Genomic DNA, 19,711 nt, shown 5'->3' with positions numbered 1-19,711 from the left:
ATTTAACTGGAACTAAGGGGAAAACGATGTTCTCCTTCCCTTAGGTTGCCAAGCCTGACTGACTGTATCCATTAGGATGAATTTGGCTATATAACAATCAAAAAACTCTGATACACTTAGCTTATAAAATAAAGGAAAAAAAATCTTACATAATGTGAAATCCATAGGTAAAGAATTCTCCAGGGGCATATAAGCAGGATTTCTTTCAGCTTTTCTTCTCCCTTTGTTTCTTTTGATTTTCTTTATTTACTTAGCTTCTGGGCAATAAAATGACTACATCAGTCACATTGTCCTACAATATCACAGAGAGGCAAAACCCTTCTCATTTTTAGGTCTACTTTAAAGACTTAAGAATATTCCCAGGGAGCTGCTCAACATGTCAAAATCACAACACAAGCTCATTCCTAAAACTATCTTCTGCTAGGGGAAAGCGGGGCCACCAAGATTCGCTTAAATTAATCAGAAACTTCTCTTCCTTGTGAAGAAGTAGATGTCGGCAAAAAAACACAAAACACAAAAACTGGGTTAGCAAGAAGAAACTATGTGGAGCTATGTGCATAGCTTGGAATAGGCTATGATAGTGCTTGCTCACAAGCTGGGAAAAAAGCCAGCACGGCAGAAAACAAAGGCAAAGTTATGGAGGGCTGCCTGCATGCGATAGTATTAACAATTTACACGTGACATGAACCAACAAATTTCTTTCATGCTTAAGCCCCAGATGAGCCAGATTTGACCATCTGCACCAAAAGTTCACTTGCTAACACGCTCACTCAAAGCATTCCTCTGAATCCAACAGGTCTTTATTTTTATCCACATGAACTATAAAAATCCTTCAGAGTTTCCTATCTGTTCTACCAGCCATTCTTAAGCATTCTTTTTTTTCTCACCTCTTGACATTTCTTATGTTATTCTCTTAACTTGCTACTTTTCTGTGTTCCTGGCTACCTCTTAAAATCTTAAGTATCCCTCATAACTGTATTTCAAATATCATCTTTTCCTAAAGCACTTCCAAAAAATCTCAATGTAATATAGTTTCTCCTTCACTTGAACCCCAGAGAAGATCTCTGACTAGTGTTTCAAAAGTACATATGTAGTATACTAGTATACTAATGTAAGCGTAGTACATATATAAAGCCTTGGAAATAAAAGATTTTAATTATTCTTATAATGCAGAAGATAGCAGAGAGGTTAAGTGACTTGCACAACATCTAGATTAGAATCTGGGTTTAACACCGAGATCCACACACTCCCTCCCTGCCCCTCCGGTGCACCTCACTCATTGCCTCACTATCATGTGATCTCCTGACTTGTGAACTATGTCTTACTCAACTTGAGTTTCCGATAGTAAATGGATTATGCTTTGTACATAATACCTGTTGAATAAATGTATTTGGTTAATTGAACTCTTTGGTTTTATGTGTAGATCTAGACTTATCAGTGATTGCTGATTGGTATTTCTTGATGTAAGTGCAGGTAGGCCTGTAGTATCTATCTTTTTAAAAGGACATCCTAGCTATCATATGCAAATTCCAGATAGTTATTGCCACCAATTTGCCCTGAGGAAGGCATTCTATGCAGCCTCTACAAAACAAGATAATTTGACAAAGAAAATGTTTCAGTATACAATTTTAATGAGTACTACATACAAAGAAAAGATTGCAGGAAATTAATATCAATTCCTAAAACCCAGAGGTTGAATACTAGTTAAGAAAATAGTAACTTCATGCTGTGAAATTAGACAGGGAGAAATTATCATTAATAATATATTTATCTAGAAAATTAGTCAGATTTCCTATAACTATGCTGCCTGAAATCTGAAGAGAGAAGAGGTAGAAAGAATTGTCAGTTTATCCTAAAAAATAAAATAAAATAAAAATAAAGGCTGCAAAAAGACTAAATTTTAAACTTCATTTGAACTTTGTCAGATAATGCCAGTATTCGTGACCTATTCTAGGAGGCCCTGCATATCTGAGGAAAGAGATGCTTCTCTCTAGATATTCTGTCTGGGGAAAAAAGGAACAGAAAAGAAAAAAAAAATGGATACTTTCTTTAGGTCTTAAATTTATATGTTCATCATTAACATATCCCAGCTCATTGATTTGCTGATGAAAAATATCCATACTACACAATATAGTCAGAATCCATTTTCTTTAAATGAAATGTTTAAAATAACTCTATCATAATCTTTCATATTTTCCCCACTTTTTGAAAAGATCTAAAACCATAAACAAACCAAGCAACAATAACCCTTCAAAGTAGGTGAAAAGACCTTGCACGCCCTTTACAAATAACATTTTTAGTGATTAATAAATGAACAATGAGAAGGCAACAGCAGTCAAAGAGGAGATAAGACACCATCCCTTCATGACACATTATTCCAGGAATTTGTGCTGATTGCAACATAGAGGTCTGTCTACAGGCCTTAAAGTAGGGTGAGGCCTGTTCTGCTTTTCTTAAGTTCATCTTTGATCTTTGGTTATTGGTTCTAAAGTGAAGTCATATTTCTTGTTGTTATAATCTTTTTCTGGTCTCTACAAAGTGTAGAGCCTCTGAATCTGATAGTTGTTAGCTGTGGTAAATTAGTCAAAACTTAGCCATTAGCTCATGAAGATGTTTTGATTATATGCTGCGATTATATGCTAAAGATTAAATCACTCATGGAAAATAGCAGATATTTAATTAAATGGATGTTTATAAGGATTAGATAAGTATAGAGAGAGAGAAGAGAGAATATCGCAAGCTCTGTCGTCTTCCTCAATAACATTACATAATCTTTTTCTGCACCAATAATATTTCATAATATTCATCTGTTATCTTGTGCCTGTTTCAAAAACGTAGGAGAAGACACCATTTACTAATCAAATTAAATTTCTTTTTTTTTTTTAATCATCAGATGCCATTATTTATTTCAATCTCATTGACCTCCTCAGGTCTAGAAACACTTACTGTTCTTTGCATTAGCAGAGGAGAATCTGTTCCTTCCTCTTTAAAACTTGACTCCATACCGATTATATCCTCAATTACGTCTTCCATCTAGCAAAATATAATACATTTAGAATACTGTGCATAATGATAAGAGTTGTGCTTCAGCTTGAATTCAGAGAGAAAAAATTTAGCATTCTTTCAAAGTTTTAAAGAATATTTAAATTAAGGTTATATGTATATCAAAACCCAGAGCAGTTTAGAACTTAAAATGAAGAAATCCTGCCACTCTTTGATCTGTGTTGCTTTTCCACGCATTTGCTTCCGCCAGCTGGCAGGTGATGGCTGGGCAAATCACCCTGGGCCAGTCCCTTGGAAATCAGTATCTATATAAACAGAGTGGTTATCATGTGCCTCAAGCCAGAGCCTGTGTACTTAACATGTAAAGGGATGACTTCTTACAAACTTTACTTTCCTTTTGAAATGTTTTGATTGCATCTTACAGGTGGATATTCAAATAGCAGTGGTCAAACCAGGCAATTGGTCCACATGGATACAAACTACACGGGAACATATTATCCAACTTTCCCTAATGGCTAATAATAATAATAGGAATATCAACAACAACAATAGTCACTGACCCATTAAACAGCAACAAAAGCAAACATACAGTGTTGGAGGATATGCCAGGCACTTTCTCTGTGTTTTGCATCCATCAGCTCATTTAATCTTCACAACAACTCTACGAAGTGATACTATCATTATCTCCATTATACAGAGGAAGAAACTGAGAGGAAAAAAAAAATGCTCAATAGCTCATTCCAGATTATGAAACTGGTGAGTGACAAAGGCAGGACTGAAATTCTGGAAATCTGGCCCTAACGTCCTAACTTAAGTCAGCTTCTTACTCTCTTTCCCAATTCCTTTCTAAAATAGCCTTCCTTCTCTCCTGTACTTTAGCTGGAGAAGATTTCAAAAGCTTGTATTTAGTCACCGTACAGTACGTCCTTAGTTTTTGGTGTAGTGTTCCAAGATTCATTGACGTAACATTAAAAAAGAAAAAAAAAAAAAAAAAAAGCAGGTGATATAGCTCACACACACACACACACACAAAGTCTTATATTTAAAAAAAAAAAAAAAAAAAAAAGAGGGACGCTTGGGTGGGTCAATCAGTTAAGCGTCTGCCTTAGGCTCAGGGTCATGATCCCAGAGTCGTGGGATCCAGTCCCACATCAGCCTCCCTCACTAGCGGGAAGCCTGCTTCTCCTTCTCACTCCTCTTGCTTGTGGGTTTTTTTTTTTTTTTTTTTTTTTTGCTGTGTCTCTCTCTCTGTCAAATAAATAAGTAAAATCTTCAAAAAAAAAAAAGGTAATGAGAATGCTGAATTTATACAACTGTGGTACTCTGAATTTCCTATAACATAGGCAGAAACAACTAGGAGTAAACTCAGAGAGATGTATGAGAATATTTTATGATTCTGTTAATGTTATCTTCTAAGCAAGATTTCTGAGAACCTTAGAGAATCAAATATTCAGGCTTCTATTAAGATACTCCCAAAGTTGATATGCCAAAAAAAATTGGAACACTTCTCAGTATTAATTTAACAAATATTTGTTGAGCAGTATTTATTGCAAGACCTTGTTGCAAGTACTAGAGCTATAAAAACAAACACCACAAAGCCTCTGCCCTCTTGGAACTCTAACGCTAATGAGGAAACAGACAAGAAACAGCTTAATAACAGACGGTGGTCTGAAGAAATTAAAGCAGGTAGGGAGAGAGCTTGATGGGAATGAGTGTTATTTTAGAAAATGGTCAGAGAAGGACTTACTGGTATTTGAACAAAGACATGAGTAACATGGCAAAGAATAGTCCTTGGAAAGGAAGCAAAAATTACAAAGACCCTGAGGTGGGAAAATGGATATTGGAGAAAGAATGTCGGTCAGTGGGAAGGGAGCAAGAGAAAGGTTTGAGATGAAGTTGAAAACTATGCCCTCTATATTGTAAAAGCTTCTAGGTTGGTGGTGTCCAACAAAAATTTCTTTAAGCATAGGTATGTCATCCACACTGCCCAATATATTAGCAACTGATCACTTATAGCTACTGGGCACTTGAAAGTGTAGGTAGTTTAGCTGAGGAATTAAATCTTTTCTTTTCAAGTTTTTATTTAAATTCCTAGGCACTCAGGAATTAAGTTTTTGATCTCATTGAATTTTTAAAGATTTTAGTAAATTTGAATGAATTTAAAATTAAATTGAAATAGCCACATGTGGCTGGTGAGTACCATCTTCAAGAGCACAGCTCTTGCATTTTTTAATTAATTAACTTTAATTTTTAAATTTGAATGTAGTTGATACCCAATGTTACATTAGTTTCAGGTGTACAACGGAGTGATTTGATGAGTCTACATGTTATGCTATGCTCACCACAAGTATAGTTATCATCTGTCACCTACAACACTATGACAGTACCATTGACTGCATTCCCTATGCTGTGCCTTTTATTTCCATGATTCATTCATTCCATAACTGAGAGCCTGTACTTTGTATTCTCCTTCATCTATTTTGCTCACTCTCCACCTCTGTTCCCTCTGGCAACCATCAGTTCATTCTCTGTATTTATAGGTCAGATTCTGCTTTTTTGTTTGTTCATTTGTTTTGTTTTTTAGATTTCACATATGGTCTGGACATTAGACGTTATTCCATGCGCATCGAGAGATCCTTAAAGGATCTAGAATAATAAATATGCATATTTTGTTTTCTTTTGTTTAATACAGTCTATGAAAGTTTTAAAATATATTCTTGATTGTTATTAAACTCAAAATTTAATTTCATGATATTTCTCTCATTCACATTTATCCTTCCATGAACAACAAATTTATACTGAACAGGTGTAAAGAAGACCTGAGGAAAGAAGGATGCTAACCACAATTATATAAATGCTCTTCTTTGGGTACTTCCAGTAGTTTCAGCAAAAATTATATATATCATTTATCCCTTTTCTTCCTGGAAACTTGCATCATAAATGACGCACTCTACTGCATCTTTAATTTTTCCTTGTTAACCAATATGCTTAGGTTTCTCCTATTTCAGTAAGAAACTTTTCTTTCCTACATGTGAAAGCTCAGCCTCATTGGAGGTTCTTCTTTGCTTCCCTAACACCACTATCCCTCATTTCTCTCATCCACCTTCATGACTGAATTTGCCCCTAATTTATTGAAGACATTGGTTCCTCCATTATCCTAAATTGACTTTAAGATCTAAAATCCATTCAAAATCTTGCTTCATAGCTTCCAGGAATCCTCAAAACTATTCACCTAAGAATCCAGTTGTTATTTTGAAAAGACAATAAACACAATATTTTATATCAGATGAAAGAGAAATAACATATTAGACAAAAGAAGAATTACAAATCAGTAGAATAAGTATGTTCAAAATGATAGATGAAGATAATGAAATATAACAAAAACCAAATTATTTTGACTAAAATCAAAATGGAGATAATAGGTATGCAAAGTATGAGGTTTGAGGGCAAAGAAAGAACATTTATAAGATTCTAAAAGTTTAAAAACAAGATCTATGAAAGACCAACAATGAAATTTTTCAACACTGGGTACAGGAAGACAATGGGATAATAATTGAAGTATTAAAGGTAAAGAACTTTGAACCTAAACATTTATAACCAATAAAATATCCCTTAAGTACATGGGTGAAATAAAATTGTTCTAAGGCATTAAAAACTCAAAAGTTTTAAAGCAAAAAGACCTTTGAAAAACACTCTTCCAGGAAGTATTCCAGTTAGATGAAAAGTAAAATTATGAAATCTATACAAATGAAAAATGGGTAAATAGGGGCACCTGGGTGGCTCAGTTGGTTGAGGGTCCATCTCTTGATTTCAGCTTAGGTCTTGATCTCAAGGTCTGCTTTTCTCCTTTTCCCTCTCCTCCTACCCCCGCCCCCGAGCCCTGCATGCACGCTGTCTCCCTCTCTGTCTTTAAAATAAATAGATAAATCTTCTAGAAAAAAAGGAAAAGAAAAAGAAAAATGAGTAAATAAAAATAAACTTTTTGTGGCCTAAACAAGAATATGGATAGAGAGAAGAGAGAAAGAGAGAGATACTGTAAGTCCCAATATAGGATGATAGGTGAGAACAAGGCGGTAAGACCATACTAAGGAAGATTTTTTTTTTTAATTAATTTATTTGACAGACAAAGATTACAAGTAGGCAGAGAGGCAGGCAGAGAGAGAGGAGGAAGCAGGCTCCCTGCTGAGCAGAGAGCCCGATGCGGGGCTCGATCCCAGGACCCTGAGATCATGACCTGAGCCAAAGGCAGAGGCTTTAACCCACTGAGCCACCCAGGCGCCCCCTAAGGAAGATTTTTACTTAAGGATATGACATAGATCTTGCTGAACAATGATATAGATATAGAAAAAGATATAACTATTGCATCTTAAAAAATTAGAGTAACAAAAAAAGAAAAGAGAGAAAAAAGACCTGTTCAATGGGGGATAGAAAAAAAAAATAACAAATAATGAAACAAAGTATAGTAATTTTAAAACATTAAAAAAGTAATAAATCCTAGAAGTAAAAAAAGGAATGTAAATGAGCTAACACACTGCTTGAGAAACTAACTCTCAAAATGGATTTTTTAAAAAGTATTATAATAGTTAATTAAAATAAAATAAGAGAAAATTGAAAATAAAGTGAAAATTGTACCACAAATATGACCAAATGGAAAACACAGTAGTAATGTTAGTATTGGGCCATATAAGAATCAAGATAAAATTTTAAAGGAAAAATAATGCCAAATGATCATAAATTGATATGCATTTAGAAATATCTATGGCAACAACCTGTCAGAATTCTACAGAAAAGTAAATCAACAATTGCAGTTGAATATTTTAACTCACCTCTCTCAAAATCGTAAATCTGACTTTAGCCTTCCTTTCACCTATTCTTTAGCACAGGCCTTGAGTCTTGTCATCCTCTAAACCACTACATTTCTAAAATCTTAAATTCTATGATCTCACTGACCAAAACACAATCTTCCTTTTAGATCCAATCTAGAGCCTGTTACAAGTCAACTAAACAATTTTCAGTTTATGACTCTCTCTCTCTCTGTCTTTGCCTTATTAGCTTTTGGCCCAGTGATCCCAAACATCCCAGGTTTCTACCTCTCCACCTCCTGTCAACTCTGAATTCAAGGTGGAAGAATGGTTTCTGCCAACCATCCTACTGAAATTCCTTTTGTTGTTGTTGTTGTTGTTTTCTTGACTGCTTACCAGCCAAACTCAAGATATTTATCAACCCTTATTTTGCTAGACTTGGCTACCACACTTGAGTATATAGTTCATTTAAACTAACTTCTTTAAGCTAACTCTTTGGTTTCGATGACAGCACACTGGCTATGTATTTATTTTACTTTTATAGTTCCTCCTCTCTGACCACCCCCTAAATATTGCTAATGGCTCAATCCCATCCTTGGTTCATTGCTCTTCTTACTCTCTTCATGATCTCTAGGAGCTCTCTTTCTCACGTGAACTTTTAAGTATCCCCCTGTCCCCCGCTCCCCCACCCCATGCTGACAACTCTCAATCTCTTCTTCCAGTCTAGATTACTCTCCTTGAGGCAAACTTGGATCTGTAGCTATCACTGGCATCTCCACATGGTGATCTCCCAGATACCCCAACTCTAGCATATTCTGATAGAGGGTCTCATCATCTTTCACTGCATTATAGAAGTAACCTCCCAAGTGGCCCTCTCTCTCCAGGATTGCTCTCCTCCATAGCAGACAGAATGATATTACAGCCAAATCTGATTATGTCACTCCAGCCCCCACATTTAAACCTTTCCAGGATTTGAAATTTCTTTGCATGGAGTGCCAGCCTTTCTGTGATTTGTCTACATCTCTGGTGTCAACTTTTGCTACCACCTGTTCCCTTTTTCTGCTCACTGCATTTTCTGGGTCTTCCCCATCTTTATTTTCCACTCATCCTACCTCATCTGTGTAAATGTTCTACTAGCCACTTTCTCCAAGTTTTACTATTGATATTTCTGAATAAGAACAGCACTTTCATGCTCCTATCTGTACCATTGTCCTTGCTACATAATATTATAATTATTTGCTAACTTTTTTCCTCTTCCATTCAACTTATAGCTCCTGGAAGTTACAGTTGGTAGGAAAACAAGACAATGAATAATTAAAACATAGCATGTTCTATGAAAATGCTGTGATAAATGCAATTTTTATCCACATGATATGGGTGTTACTATGAAAATTCAGAGAATAAGTGCTTATCTACACAGGGAACTACCAGCAAAAGCACCTTAGAGAAGAAACCTGAGATGAATTTTGGAGAGAGACTTAGAATTATCTCGACAAATGGTGAAGGCTGAATGAGTAGATGGTAAAGAAAGGACATAAGAATGGAGAACCCGACCACTGTGAGAACCACTAGTGAACCCATATGGCTGACGCACAGAGTGCTGAACGATAAGTCTGGGTCAGGAGGCAAGGGTTAAATATGGAAGGGTCTTCTGTGCCAGGAGTACAAATTTTATCCTCTGGAAAGGCCCAGGCTATAAAACGCTTCTTTTGATTTTGTATTTCACTGTCTCAGAGACCATTAATCACCAAGTTACTCCTAATACCAACCCCCAAATCCTGAAACTAAGGATGTTCTTACAGACTTACTCTGTAGTAGCCACGATATCTGACTTCTTCTTTGAATTAATGAAATGTTCTCTGATGTCCCAGCAAGACAAGCTCAGGAAAAAGAAACGCCAAAGAATGGCAATAGCCACCATCTCCTGAGCCCCCATTCTGCCTTTGTGTTAGGACCTTTAAAAAATGCAAGCAGCTCTTCCAGTTGTAGGAGTGCTGGGAAGAGAGGTTAAGGACTGAGACCACACAGCTAGTAAGTGGTGGTTCTAACCCCATGAATCAAAAAATATTAGGAAACTGCAACGACATAGGATACATCTTAGCTGTGAAAGATAACAAGACCGTGAATGGTGGCAGAATGTGAAAATGTGCACATAAGAAGTGGACTTCAAGAGAACACACACTGACGAAAACTACAACATGCTGAATAAAATCATGATTAAGTAGAATTAATGATAGAAGAAACTTTACATACATAGTCAAAGGTACAATGGTTTAAAAAATAGCAAAAAAAAAAAAAAAAATCCGTGGCTAATGTGCACATTGTCCCCAGAGCTCCGCACCTTTGGGGCATTTGGCCCTTCTTAGCAGCTTCCTTTGACAGGCACCACCTAAAAGACTACTAAAATCACATAGATTTCTTTTATAATGTAAAAAATTCTTATAAAAGAAAATGTAAGTTGTGTACCTAGGGAATAAAAACATTTACTAAGAAAACCTGAGAACACCGATATATGTTACTTATCCTTTCCTATTTTTTAGAAAACATATTTCATAAGATACATAATATCATATTCTGGGTTTTGCCTGGAACTGACTGGCATATGACAATCCTTAAGGATTTGTTTTTTTCCCTTAGAAATCAATCTTCCACACAATGAAATGAACTTTGGAAGAAGGTGGTAGTAAGAAAAATTGTGTTGGTTGAGTTCTAATATTTACTATACAGATGATTTTCATCCTACATATATTTTTATGCTCTTCATAGAGTGAATAGAGAACTAACCTTACATTGCTTTTTTTAAACAATTATTTATATTGTCACTATTGAAAAGTATCAGTAAATATCCATGTAGAGCTTTATGCTCAGTTTTGGATTTCAATGAGTCCTGTTTTGTGGTTGTTTTCTATTTTATTAAGCAGTCTACCAGATACTTATTATTTTCCCTTTGCCTGATGAATGTAAAATTTGTAAAAAAATGAAATCTTCCTCTACCACTTTGGAATTCACATAATGGGATACTGAGCATTACTCTTTGGTGACTAGAAGCTACTGACTTCACAGCAAAAAGCAGCAATCTGAAATCAGTAATAATCATCAGGAATGTAGATGGGAAGATTAAACGCAGGAGATCACAGGACCATGGCTCCATCTAACAAATCAAATGGAAAAAAAAAAAAAGAAAGAAAGAAAAGGAAACGAATAGAAAGCTCAGCTATAAATGCTGTTTTTCTACACTGAGATATTAAAGGAAGTCTTTTTCCCAGGTCTGGTGGTTTGCCAGTTCAATTCATTCTTCAGTACTTTTCGAAGGTTCATTCATAAGCAGGTCACGATAAATATAAATTCCATGACGGTACACATTCTTATTCATTTTGTATCCCTGGCACCTCTAAGTTCCTGTTATTTAGTAAACGGTAGACAGTATTTGTTGAAAATAGAAATGAATGAATAAATAATTAATAGTAAGAAATCCAAATGTAATTCCATAAAACATTAAGTGCAATAACATTTTTAGTCTTATTTTAGAGCACATGTTGACTGCTATTTAAACAACTTCTTCCTGTTTTATTTTAATGGGTATTTAAGATAATACAACTATCGATAAATATTTTAACTAAATATACCAGACAATCCTTACAAAGCTAAATCTTCCTAACATAAATGACTGTTAGAGCCCATTTTGACTCACACTGATACATAACTGAAATGAGGTATTGAGAAATGAACCGTTATATTTTATTATGCAGAGGAATCAATATGTGCATAACTAACTATTATAAATGAATACATTAAGACATCCCTTTTGCTAAATACATTTGCATTTGGAATGTTTACTATAAAAATGTAGAGTTTAATCTCTCTACAGTTTTTTTCAAAAGCTGATTATATATTTTCATAAGTAGCTACTAGACATACATGCCATTCCACATTGTCATCTTCTTTCCCAAGAGTTAGTAACTTGGTGAGTGGATTTCCAGTAAAGCCAGCGTCACTCTCGGGAGACAGGTGTCCTTGCTGCACCAGAAGCGCACTGCTTGGTGTTGGAGGGTGTGACCGTTTAGGAGTCTGGTTGACAAGCTGGTAGTCAAGGGTCATGAAGGGTTTTACTTGTTGTCTCTGGACTTTCTGTAGCTGGGATTTTGCAGGATTTTCCAGATGTGCTGAGACCTACCAAATCAAAATCAAACAAATACAATGTGTAGTATCACCTGGTAAATCAGATTTCTACTTTCAATAACTGAATTATGTTAATAGACACATTACAACATCTACTTCTCTCAAATTTACGATTTATGCTTCTATCATAATTTACGTACCCTACTAATGGATGACCATTTTTAAGAAGTAGCTTAAACTTACTAAAATATGTTCAATGCTAACCAAGTTTTTAAGAAGAGCTCTCAAAATAACAGGTAACTGAACCAAAATTGGGAATAAATATATAAGTAGCAATACGTTTTGAGGTTCTAGAAAAGGAAGCTTAAAATAATAGAAGGAAAATAGAGTAATTTTCATATAATATGTATTTCTTGGATTTTTTAATATTACATATAAATATTCCATGGGACATAATCACAACTATTTTTATCAAATATTTTTAAAAATTGCTCATGATGAACAGAAACTAGAAATATATATATAAAATATTAAGTATGATATGGGTGGTGAAATCTAAGTAATCAAAGTAATTTTTTCCATATTTAAAAAAAATTCTGTGCTAGCTTATTTTTATTTTTTATTTTTAAAAATTATTTATTTATTTATTAGAAAAATAAAGAGAGAGAGAGAAAGAGAGAGCACCAGTTGGGGGAGGAACAGACAGAGAGGGAGAAGGAGAGGGAGAGAATCTCAAGCAGACTCTCTGCAGAGCATGGAGCCCTCTCTGGGCTTCATCCCACAAACCTGAGATCAGGACCTGAGCCAAAATCAGGAATCAGATGCTTAATGGACTGAGCCACCCAGGCATACCCTATTTTTAGTTTTAAAAAATCTTATTTTTAGGGGCATCTGGCTTGATCTTGATCTCAGGGTTGTGAGTTTGAGCCCCACATTGGGTGTAGAGATTACATAGGTATATACATACATACATAATCTTACTTCTAAGCTTTTCCATATTCTCACTTAGTAATAATTGTGTAGATGATTATGAATCATAGGAAGCATTCAGAGAAAAATCTAACCAGTGTCATGTGTCAACTAAACAACTGTCCCATATTTTGAAATCCCTTTTCAAAACATAGCCTTAAAATTCTAGCTAGTTATCACAGTTAACAATATAACATGGAGTGCAGAAGTGTAATTTTAACCACGTCAAGCTTTTCCTTTAAAAGACTTTGAAAGTAGTATTGCCTGCCAGTCCTCTTTATATTTACTATGCTGTGATGTGGCTTCTAATACATTTTCCTCAAGTGGCCTATATATAAACCTACTTAATATTTCTCTCATGTTAAACAATAGTAAAGATTGCTGTACAGTGCTTATTTTTCCTTTTATTTCAGCTACACAAACTACTCCTTAAATCCCTTAACATGCATTAGCCCAGATAAATAGCCTTTACAAAGTATTTTGCATTTAAATTAGCTGGTTTGGGGTACAATATTATAGTAGTTACTTTAGTCTAATTCTGTTATGCTGACATTTTTAGCATTATTTTAATTGTAGTACCATAAAATAATTTTTCAGTCATATAAAAAAGATTAAGATTGGTAATAAAGATTACACATATTACTAATTATATTGCTATGAGCTTTAAAGTTGTAAAATAACATTTCATTAAAATGCCAGTGATCATTTTTCTAGGGTAGCTGTTTAGATTATCTTACAGTTTTAGTTAATCCTTCTTAATCTGTGTACATTTACAAAATATACATTATAAATAGCATCTCCAGATTTACAAATCATACGATGTAATTGAAGACTAAAGAGCATTGTATCCCCACGAAAGGAAAATGCCTCTTGTTCTAAGAAAAGTATGTTGAATCAGAATTTACAACATTCATTAACTAATTCATTTTTTACTTTTCATCCATTGACTTTAAGAGCTTTCATTAGGGTACTTATTGCATTTGGTGTTACATCAAGAGAAGTCGTAATGTGATCCCAGGGCTCTACAGGCCTATGATCTAGTTAGGCAGTATTAATATCAACTACAGTAAAAACAATAATGATAATAATAACATGCAACAGGTACCAGGATATTTACATTCATTATTTCCTTTAATCTTTGTTACAACTTTAGGAGTGAAGTATCATTAGTATCCCCACTGCCTTATGTAGATAAAGCCACAGAGGCAGAGAGATTTAATAACACGCCTCTCATTACTCTGCTAGTAAGGGACAGAGCTGGAATACAGAGCCTACCTAAACACTGAGTACTATTGGCTCTTGAGTAAATAATTGAAATGACTGGAGTGCAAAGGAAAAGCTCAGTGATGTATACAATGAATTAAAAATGCCACAAAAAGCAGTGGATTTTTAAATGAATTATAAGAGGAAGTGGTTTTAAATCAGGTGTTGGAAGGAAATGGCCCTGCACAGGGGCAAAAGGAAGGAAATCTCAAGAGCAAAAGATCAAAGAAAACAAGAAAGAAGACAAGAAGTTGGGAGACAGGAGCACCTGGGTGCCTCAGTCGATTAAGCTTCTGCCTTTGGCTCAGGTCCTGATCCCAGGGTCTTGGGATCAAGCCCTGCCTCAGGCTCCCTGCTCTGTGGGGAGCCAGCTTCTCCCTCTCCCTCTCCCTGCGCTGGCTCCCCCTGCTTGTGCTCTCTCTCGCTCTCTCTCCTGCTCTCTGTCAAATAAATAGATTTAAAAAAAAAAAAAAAAAAAACCTTCTATATCTGCAGCCAAATAAAGAGATATTTGTTAAAAAAAAAAAAAGCTTGGGAAGCATTCACATATGTTAGTTGTGAAAAAGAACTCACATGAATAGAGTTTCCTTTCTCAAAACAAGACCACCATATCCTCTGCAGACCATTCTATAGAGTTGAAGCAAAACATAAAATGGGATTAACTTTAATTCTGCCGAAATTATTGAGTTTTTGTCGTTTTGTCTTTTGGGGTTTTTGTTTGTTTTTTTACAGAAAATTACAATGGGTTAGAGGGCAAAAGTGAGGACCGTCTGGGACCCCATCTACAGAACATCTGTAGAGCAAGCATAAGGGACTAAAAGCTTAGTGGAGCAGGAAAGATACAATGGAATGTGAAAAAAGTACTCCCCAGAAAATCTCCATCGTCTCCTATCATGAACTGATTATCAGAACAATGAGACAACTAAGTGTAAAGCAGCAGCTAAACCATGTGCAGCCTATTTTTAAAACTATTTTATTTATTTATTTGACAGAGAGAGAGAGCGCACCAGTGCACAGGCAGGAGGAGTGACAGAGAGAGAAGCAGACTCCCCGCAGAGCAGGGAGCCCATGAGGCTGGATCCCAGGACTCTGGGATCATGACCTGAGCCAAAGGCAGATGCTTAACTGACTAACCCACCCAGGTGCCCCTTGTGAAGCCTATTTTAAAACACTTTTAAATTGCCTGGCATCTGAAGACAAAGCCATGAAACTACTGGCTTTCCCTTACTGAAGATCCCAGTATTTTGTGAGATGAAGTAGATGAAATGATAGGTTGCCCTTGTTCATTTATCCACTTATTCAAGAAATATATTTTGAGTGCCAAGTGTCTGTGTGCTGAGAGGTACATCGAAGGCAGAAGGGAAATCAGCACAGTGCCTGCCTTCATAGAATGAAGGTCTAGTCAGAGTTTGGACAGGGAAGAAAAATGAAAGATCTCCAAGGGCAAGGACTGTGTTTTTCTTGCTGACAGTTTTCCTCCCATACATCCTGTACATAACCCAGAGAATGGCACCCAGCCGGTGATTAAAAATGCATCTACATGCGTTCAGTGAATGAATGAATGAGTCATTGAAGTACAGCATTTGAGTAACTATGATGACCCGAGATAGCTTTGGGAATCTACTAGAAGAGCTGGTAAACCATAACCAGAATGTCAAAGTCTTCACCTAGAAAGTCGGAGCAGCTGTAGACTGTGATTTGGTTCACTGGACTATCAAAGAGATTGAGACCATCCAAATGTAAAGGAATTTTGCTTATGAAAACAAATAAGTAAATCATATCCCCAGAACTTAGTACTATGCTTGAGCATTACCACTAGGATATACCACCATTGGAAACTAAACATAGACATGGTCATGTTGAATCTAATGCCTGCATGCGAAATCTGTTTTATTTCACTTAAAAGAATATATTTATAGTCTCCTTATTTTCTAAGACATTATAAATAAATATGAAGTGTGAATGTGGTAAGAGATATTTACACCAGGAAATGTAGGCTGAAGATTAAATTTCAATTAAGTATAAAAACTTACCCATGAACATCCTGGCAGCCAAGGAAAAAGGAGAATTAAATATATATATATATATGTGTGTGTGTGTGTGTGTGTGTGTGTATATACACACACACACATATATATATATTTTATCTATATGGGTCAACCTAATATATATTTTTTATTAAGTAATTAGATCATACCAGTTCTGAGGAAAGACAAATATTTTTACAAATAATATCTGAGAATTTATAAACTGGATTTTTTTCATGGAGGACTTGAACAAGAATCCCAATAGCAGTTTTTGTAAAATAGGCAAAGAAATTCTTCATATGCCCATATTTTTAAAAAAATCACCTTAAGTTGGGTTACCTAGGAAATATACTCTGAGACATGCCTGCAGGAGATTTGTTGGGGGTTGATTTCAGAACCTCAGCCACAGTAGTGTGAGGAGAACAGGATCAGGAGGAGGGAAGAGTGGCTCACTTGTGAAGGGGATCATCTAGGCAATGTACCACACCACACACTATTTTTATTTCTGATCAAAGGCATAATATGAATCAGCTCCAGTGAAAAGCCCAAATACATAACCTTGTACAAATCTGACTGGACCCTGAGATAGCACTCACAGCCTCCAGAACAATTTACACAGCAGACTCCATCTTCAGATAGACTAACCCAGAGGCTCACCTGGTAAGGCCATCACCCCAACACAATGGTCTCAAACTAACCATTAGATAGAAATTAAGGTGTTAAAAAAAGTTCCATTACTTGGAGTTAAAAAAATGAAAAAATTAGCTTAAAAAGTTCATTTTTAATGTTTCAAATGTAGTTTAGATTTTCATGTTCTAATAAAGGGATGGGGTCTTTTAAGAAATTAGATATAGTGTATTAGTGAGCTATAAAAAAATGTTTAGATCCACTAATAGAACTAGGACAATGTGCTTAACGGGTAAACTATTTTTTAAAAATTAGAATAACACAAATTCCTACAAATACAATAATCTAAAGGGAAGGATTTGGTCAGGAAGCAAAAAACTGCATTCTCCTGGTTGCAGGAAACATGATGACTGGGGGATCACATTACAAATGCAAAGTGTCTGTGTGTGTGTGTGTGTGTGCGTGTGTGTGTGTCCTTTTTCTATTTGTTCTTGGGCTAGAACAGATGCAGGAATCCTGACTATTAAGAGAATTGATGGGAGGTCCAGGAGAAAGCAGCCAAATGTCATAGAAAAAAGTCAGCTACATTCTCTTGACAATAGCAGGTGAAACAAGAGGAAACAATTTAGGGTAACTGATGTCTGATAAAATTTTTTGAAGTCTTAGAATTTAGATGAGGCTTGGGAGGGTTCAACTTTACACATCAGCAAAGATTTTGTTAGGAATTAATTAGGATTAACAAAATGTTATTAAGTGACCCTATTTGCATTTGGGTATAAGACCTCCTGGTAGGTAGAAGACTGTGGAGTAATGTGGGCTAGCCATGCAGTGCTGGCTAGAAGGACTCTCTATGCCCCCACGTGGAGTCATTCTTATTTTCACACAGTGGCTTTCAAATTATGCTCCTAGATACATGAGTTCATTCCTCCAATTTACTTTTCAGTGTTCTATACTGTAGTCTTTTGACCTAGTTCTTGTATGGGTTTCATATCCCATCCGGTGGATAACAACAGAGAGAGTATAATGTACAAAGAAATTTTAGAAGCAAGTAGGTAGTTGCACCAAAAAAAATCTTTGAAGGACTCCAATAAACCCTGTGATTCTGTATCTGTAAGACTGTCTGCTTGTATCATATCTCCTTAATACTGCTGTACATCATATAAAAACTTATAAACATGATTCCCACATATATATATAAGCTTCTTTTAAAATGTTATCTTTTTATAGAGAAACCATAAGATGATGATAAAAGCCCTCAGCTAATTCTTTCAACATTTACTGAGAGTTTAACATTTAATGAGAGTTTGCTCTTTGTTAAAGCTAGTCCCAAGGGAAAGTCATTCCTCTCTAGAAAGCAGGTCTATGACCCACATGTCACTATCCACCTGGAGACCACTTATCTAAACTGAGGGCACAGGACCTGGGAGGAGATAAAACACCTTCTGGGTACCGGCCTTTTGAAACTCCAAACTAAAAAGTGATGGCAAACATCACACAAGCAATTATCTCAATAACAAGACTTTTTATCACCATTAATTTGACTAGCCAAGCTAATCAATCAAGCAAACGTGGGCACTACCTAATAAGCATGTTTAGTCTATTTGCAAGAGGAGAAACAGAAATATATTCAGCAAGAAATAGATTTATAGTAAATATGGTACCTCATGATAGTAAAGAAAAACATGTACACTGTCACCACACACACACACACACACACACATTTACATGTATGTACACACTCACAGACCCCTGTTGAAAAGCAAGACAGAAAATCCCATTCACTACGACATGACAGTCCTTATTTAATTTTGTTAATTTTGTACTAAACTTGAATTTAATAAATGAAGTAAAAGCTTGGATTTCACAAGTGAATAATAGGTGACTATTCATTATATTCCTGGCATCAGAGGTATATAAGAAGAAATCTATTTTGGGGGGCTCATGAATCTACTACCTCTAGGTAGCTACTTATAAAAGCCACACGACATTTGTTAATGTTATATGGTAAAGATTAATAACTCATTTCTTCAAATCTTACTTTCTTTGCAGCAGTCTTTGGATATGATATACCCATAAATCTCATCTTGACTAAACCTAAAATTATACAGTCGAGCTTGTCTGATTGAGATATAACTACTGAACAAAGTAGGGCCTGGTTCATCAAAAGTTTTAGTTAGATTTCTGAATAACTGTCAGCATATTTCAGATGAGTGTTATATAATCCAAAGCTATTTAATGGATAATAATGTAAAATGTGATTGTAACATATCCCGTCAGTCCCAATCATTTGAATTTAGGTAATTCCGATGGTATGTCTTTGAGGAGAGACCCACACTTATGAGACTTTAAAGAGGCATGAATATTATTAAGCAGAGTTTTTTTTCTTTTTGTAATTCAGTAGTGTCCTAGCAGTAAAAATGGTTGCACTCCATAAGCACTCATATTTACACTTTAAAGTCTAAGCTTCCCTTACAACTCAGTCTAGTTCTATCTATGCTTGTGCTGATTTGTTTTGTTTATGTTAGCACCTCAGGAAAATCACCATATTATACCTTTAAGAGAATTAGAACAAATATAAGCAATAATTATAGTTTATTTATTCTCCTCGGTTTCTTAAGGGCCTGTGTATTTGGAATTTTTGAGCTGTAAATGTCAATTACAAATGACATCAGAGACTGACCACCTCATGTTGGCTTTAAAAGAACACAACAGGCCATGCGCACACTAAAGTCAACTGGCAATATCATCAACGACCAAAATAAGTTAATATGAAACATGGAGATAACTTGAGCCATAATACTTTAAAATACATTTGACCCTGTACTCACAGGTTGAGCATTCATTGATTCTACAAATACTTTTTTGAGTGCCTACTGCACATCAGATTTTATGCTACTATGA

The 19,711-nt window shown here is 35.4% G+C and overlaps 1 protein-coding gene across 5 annotated transcripts in view; it reads right to left on the bottom strand.

The window, feature by feature from the left end:
• The window catches only part of TFEC (transcription factor EC), a 123,411-nt gene that overhangs the window by 27,619 nt on the left and 76,081 nt on the right, over positions 1–19,711 (bottom strand). For 4 of the 5 annotated variants that reach the window (XM_032870958.1, XM_032870991.1, XM_032870974.1 and 1 more), the window contains 2 exons: positions 11,724–11,975; positions 2,947–3,033 (listed from right to left, as the gene is read on the bottom strand). In XM_032870958.1, the coding sequence (XP_032726849.1) occupies positions 2,947–3,033; positions 11,724–11,975 (339 nt within the window). The remainder of the gene's footprint in view (positions 1–2,946; positions 3,034–11,723; positions 11,976–19,711) is intronic. The other variant, XM_032870967.1, reaches the window with a different exon arrangement.

This window comes from Lontra canadensis, unplaced genomic scaffold (genome assembly GCF_010015895.1).
Source record: "Lontra canadensis isolate GAN:19392208 unplaced genomic scaffold, GSC_riverotter_1.0 scaffold2, whole genome shotgun sequence".
NCBI classification, from domain to species: domain Eukaryota; kingdom Metazoa; phylum Chordata; class Mammalia; order Carnivora; family Mustelidae; genus Lontra; species Lontra canadensis.
Note: the sequence above shows the minus strand (reverse complement) of the source record. Positions and strands in the feature narration are given on the sequence as shown.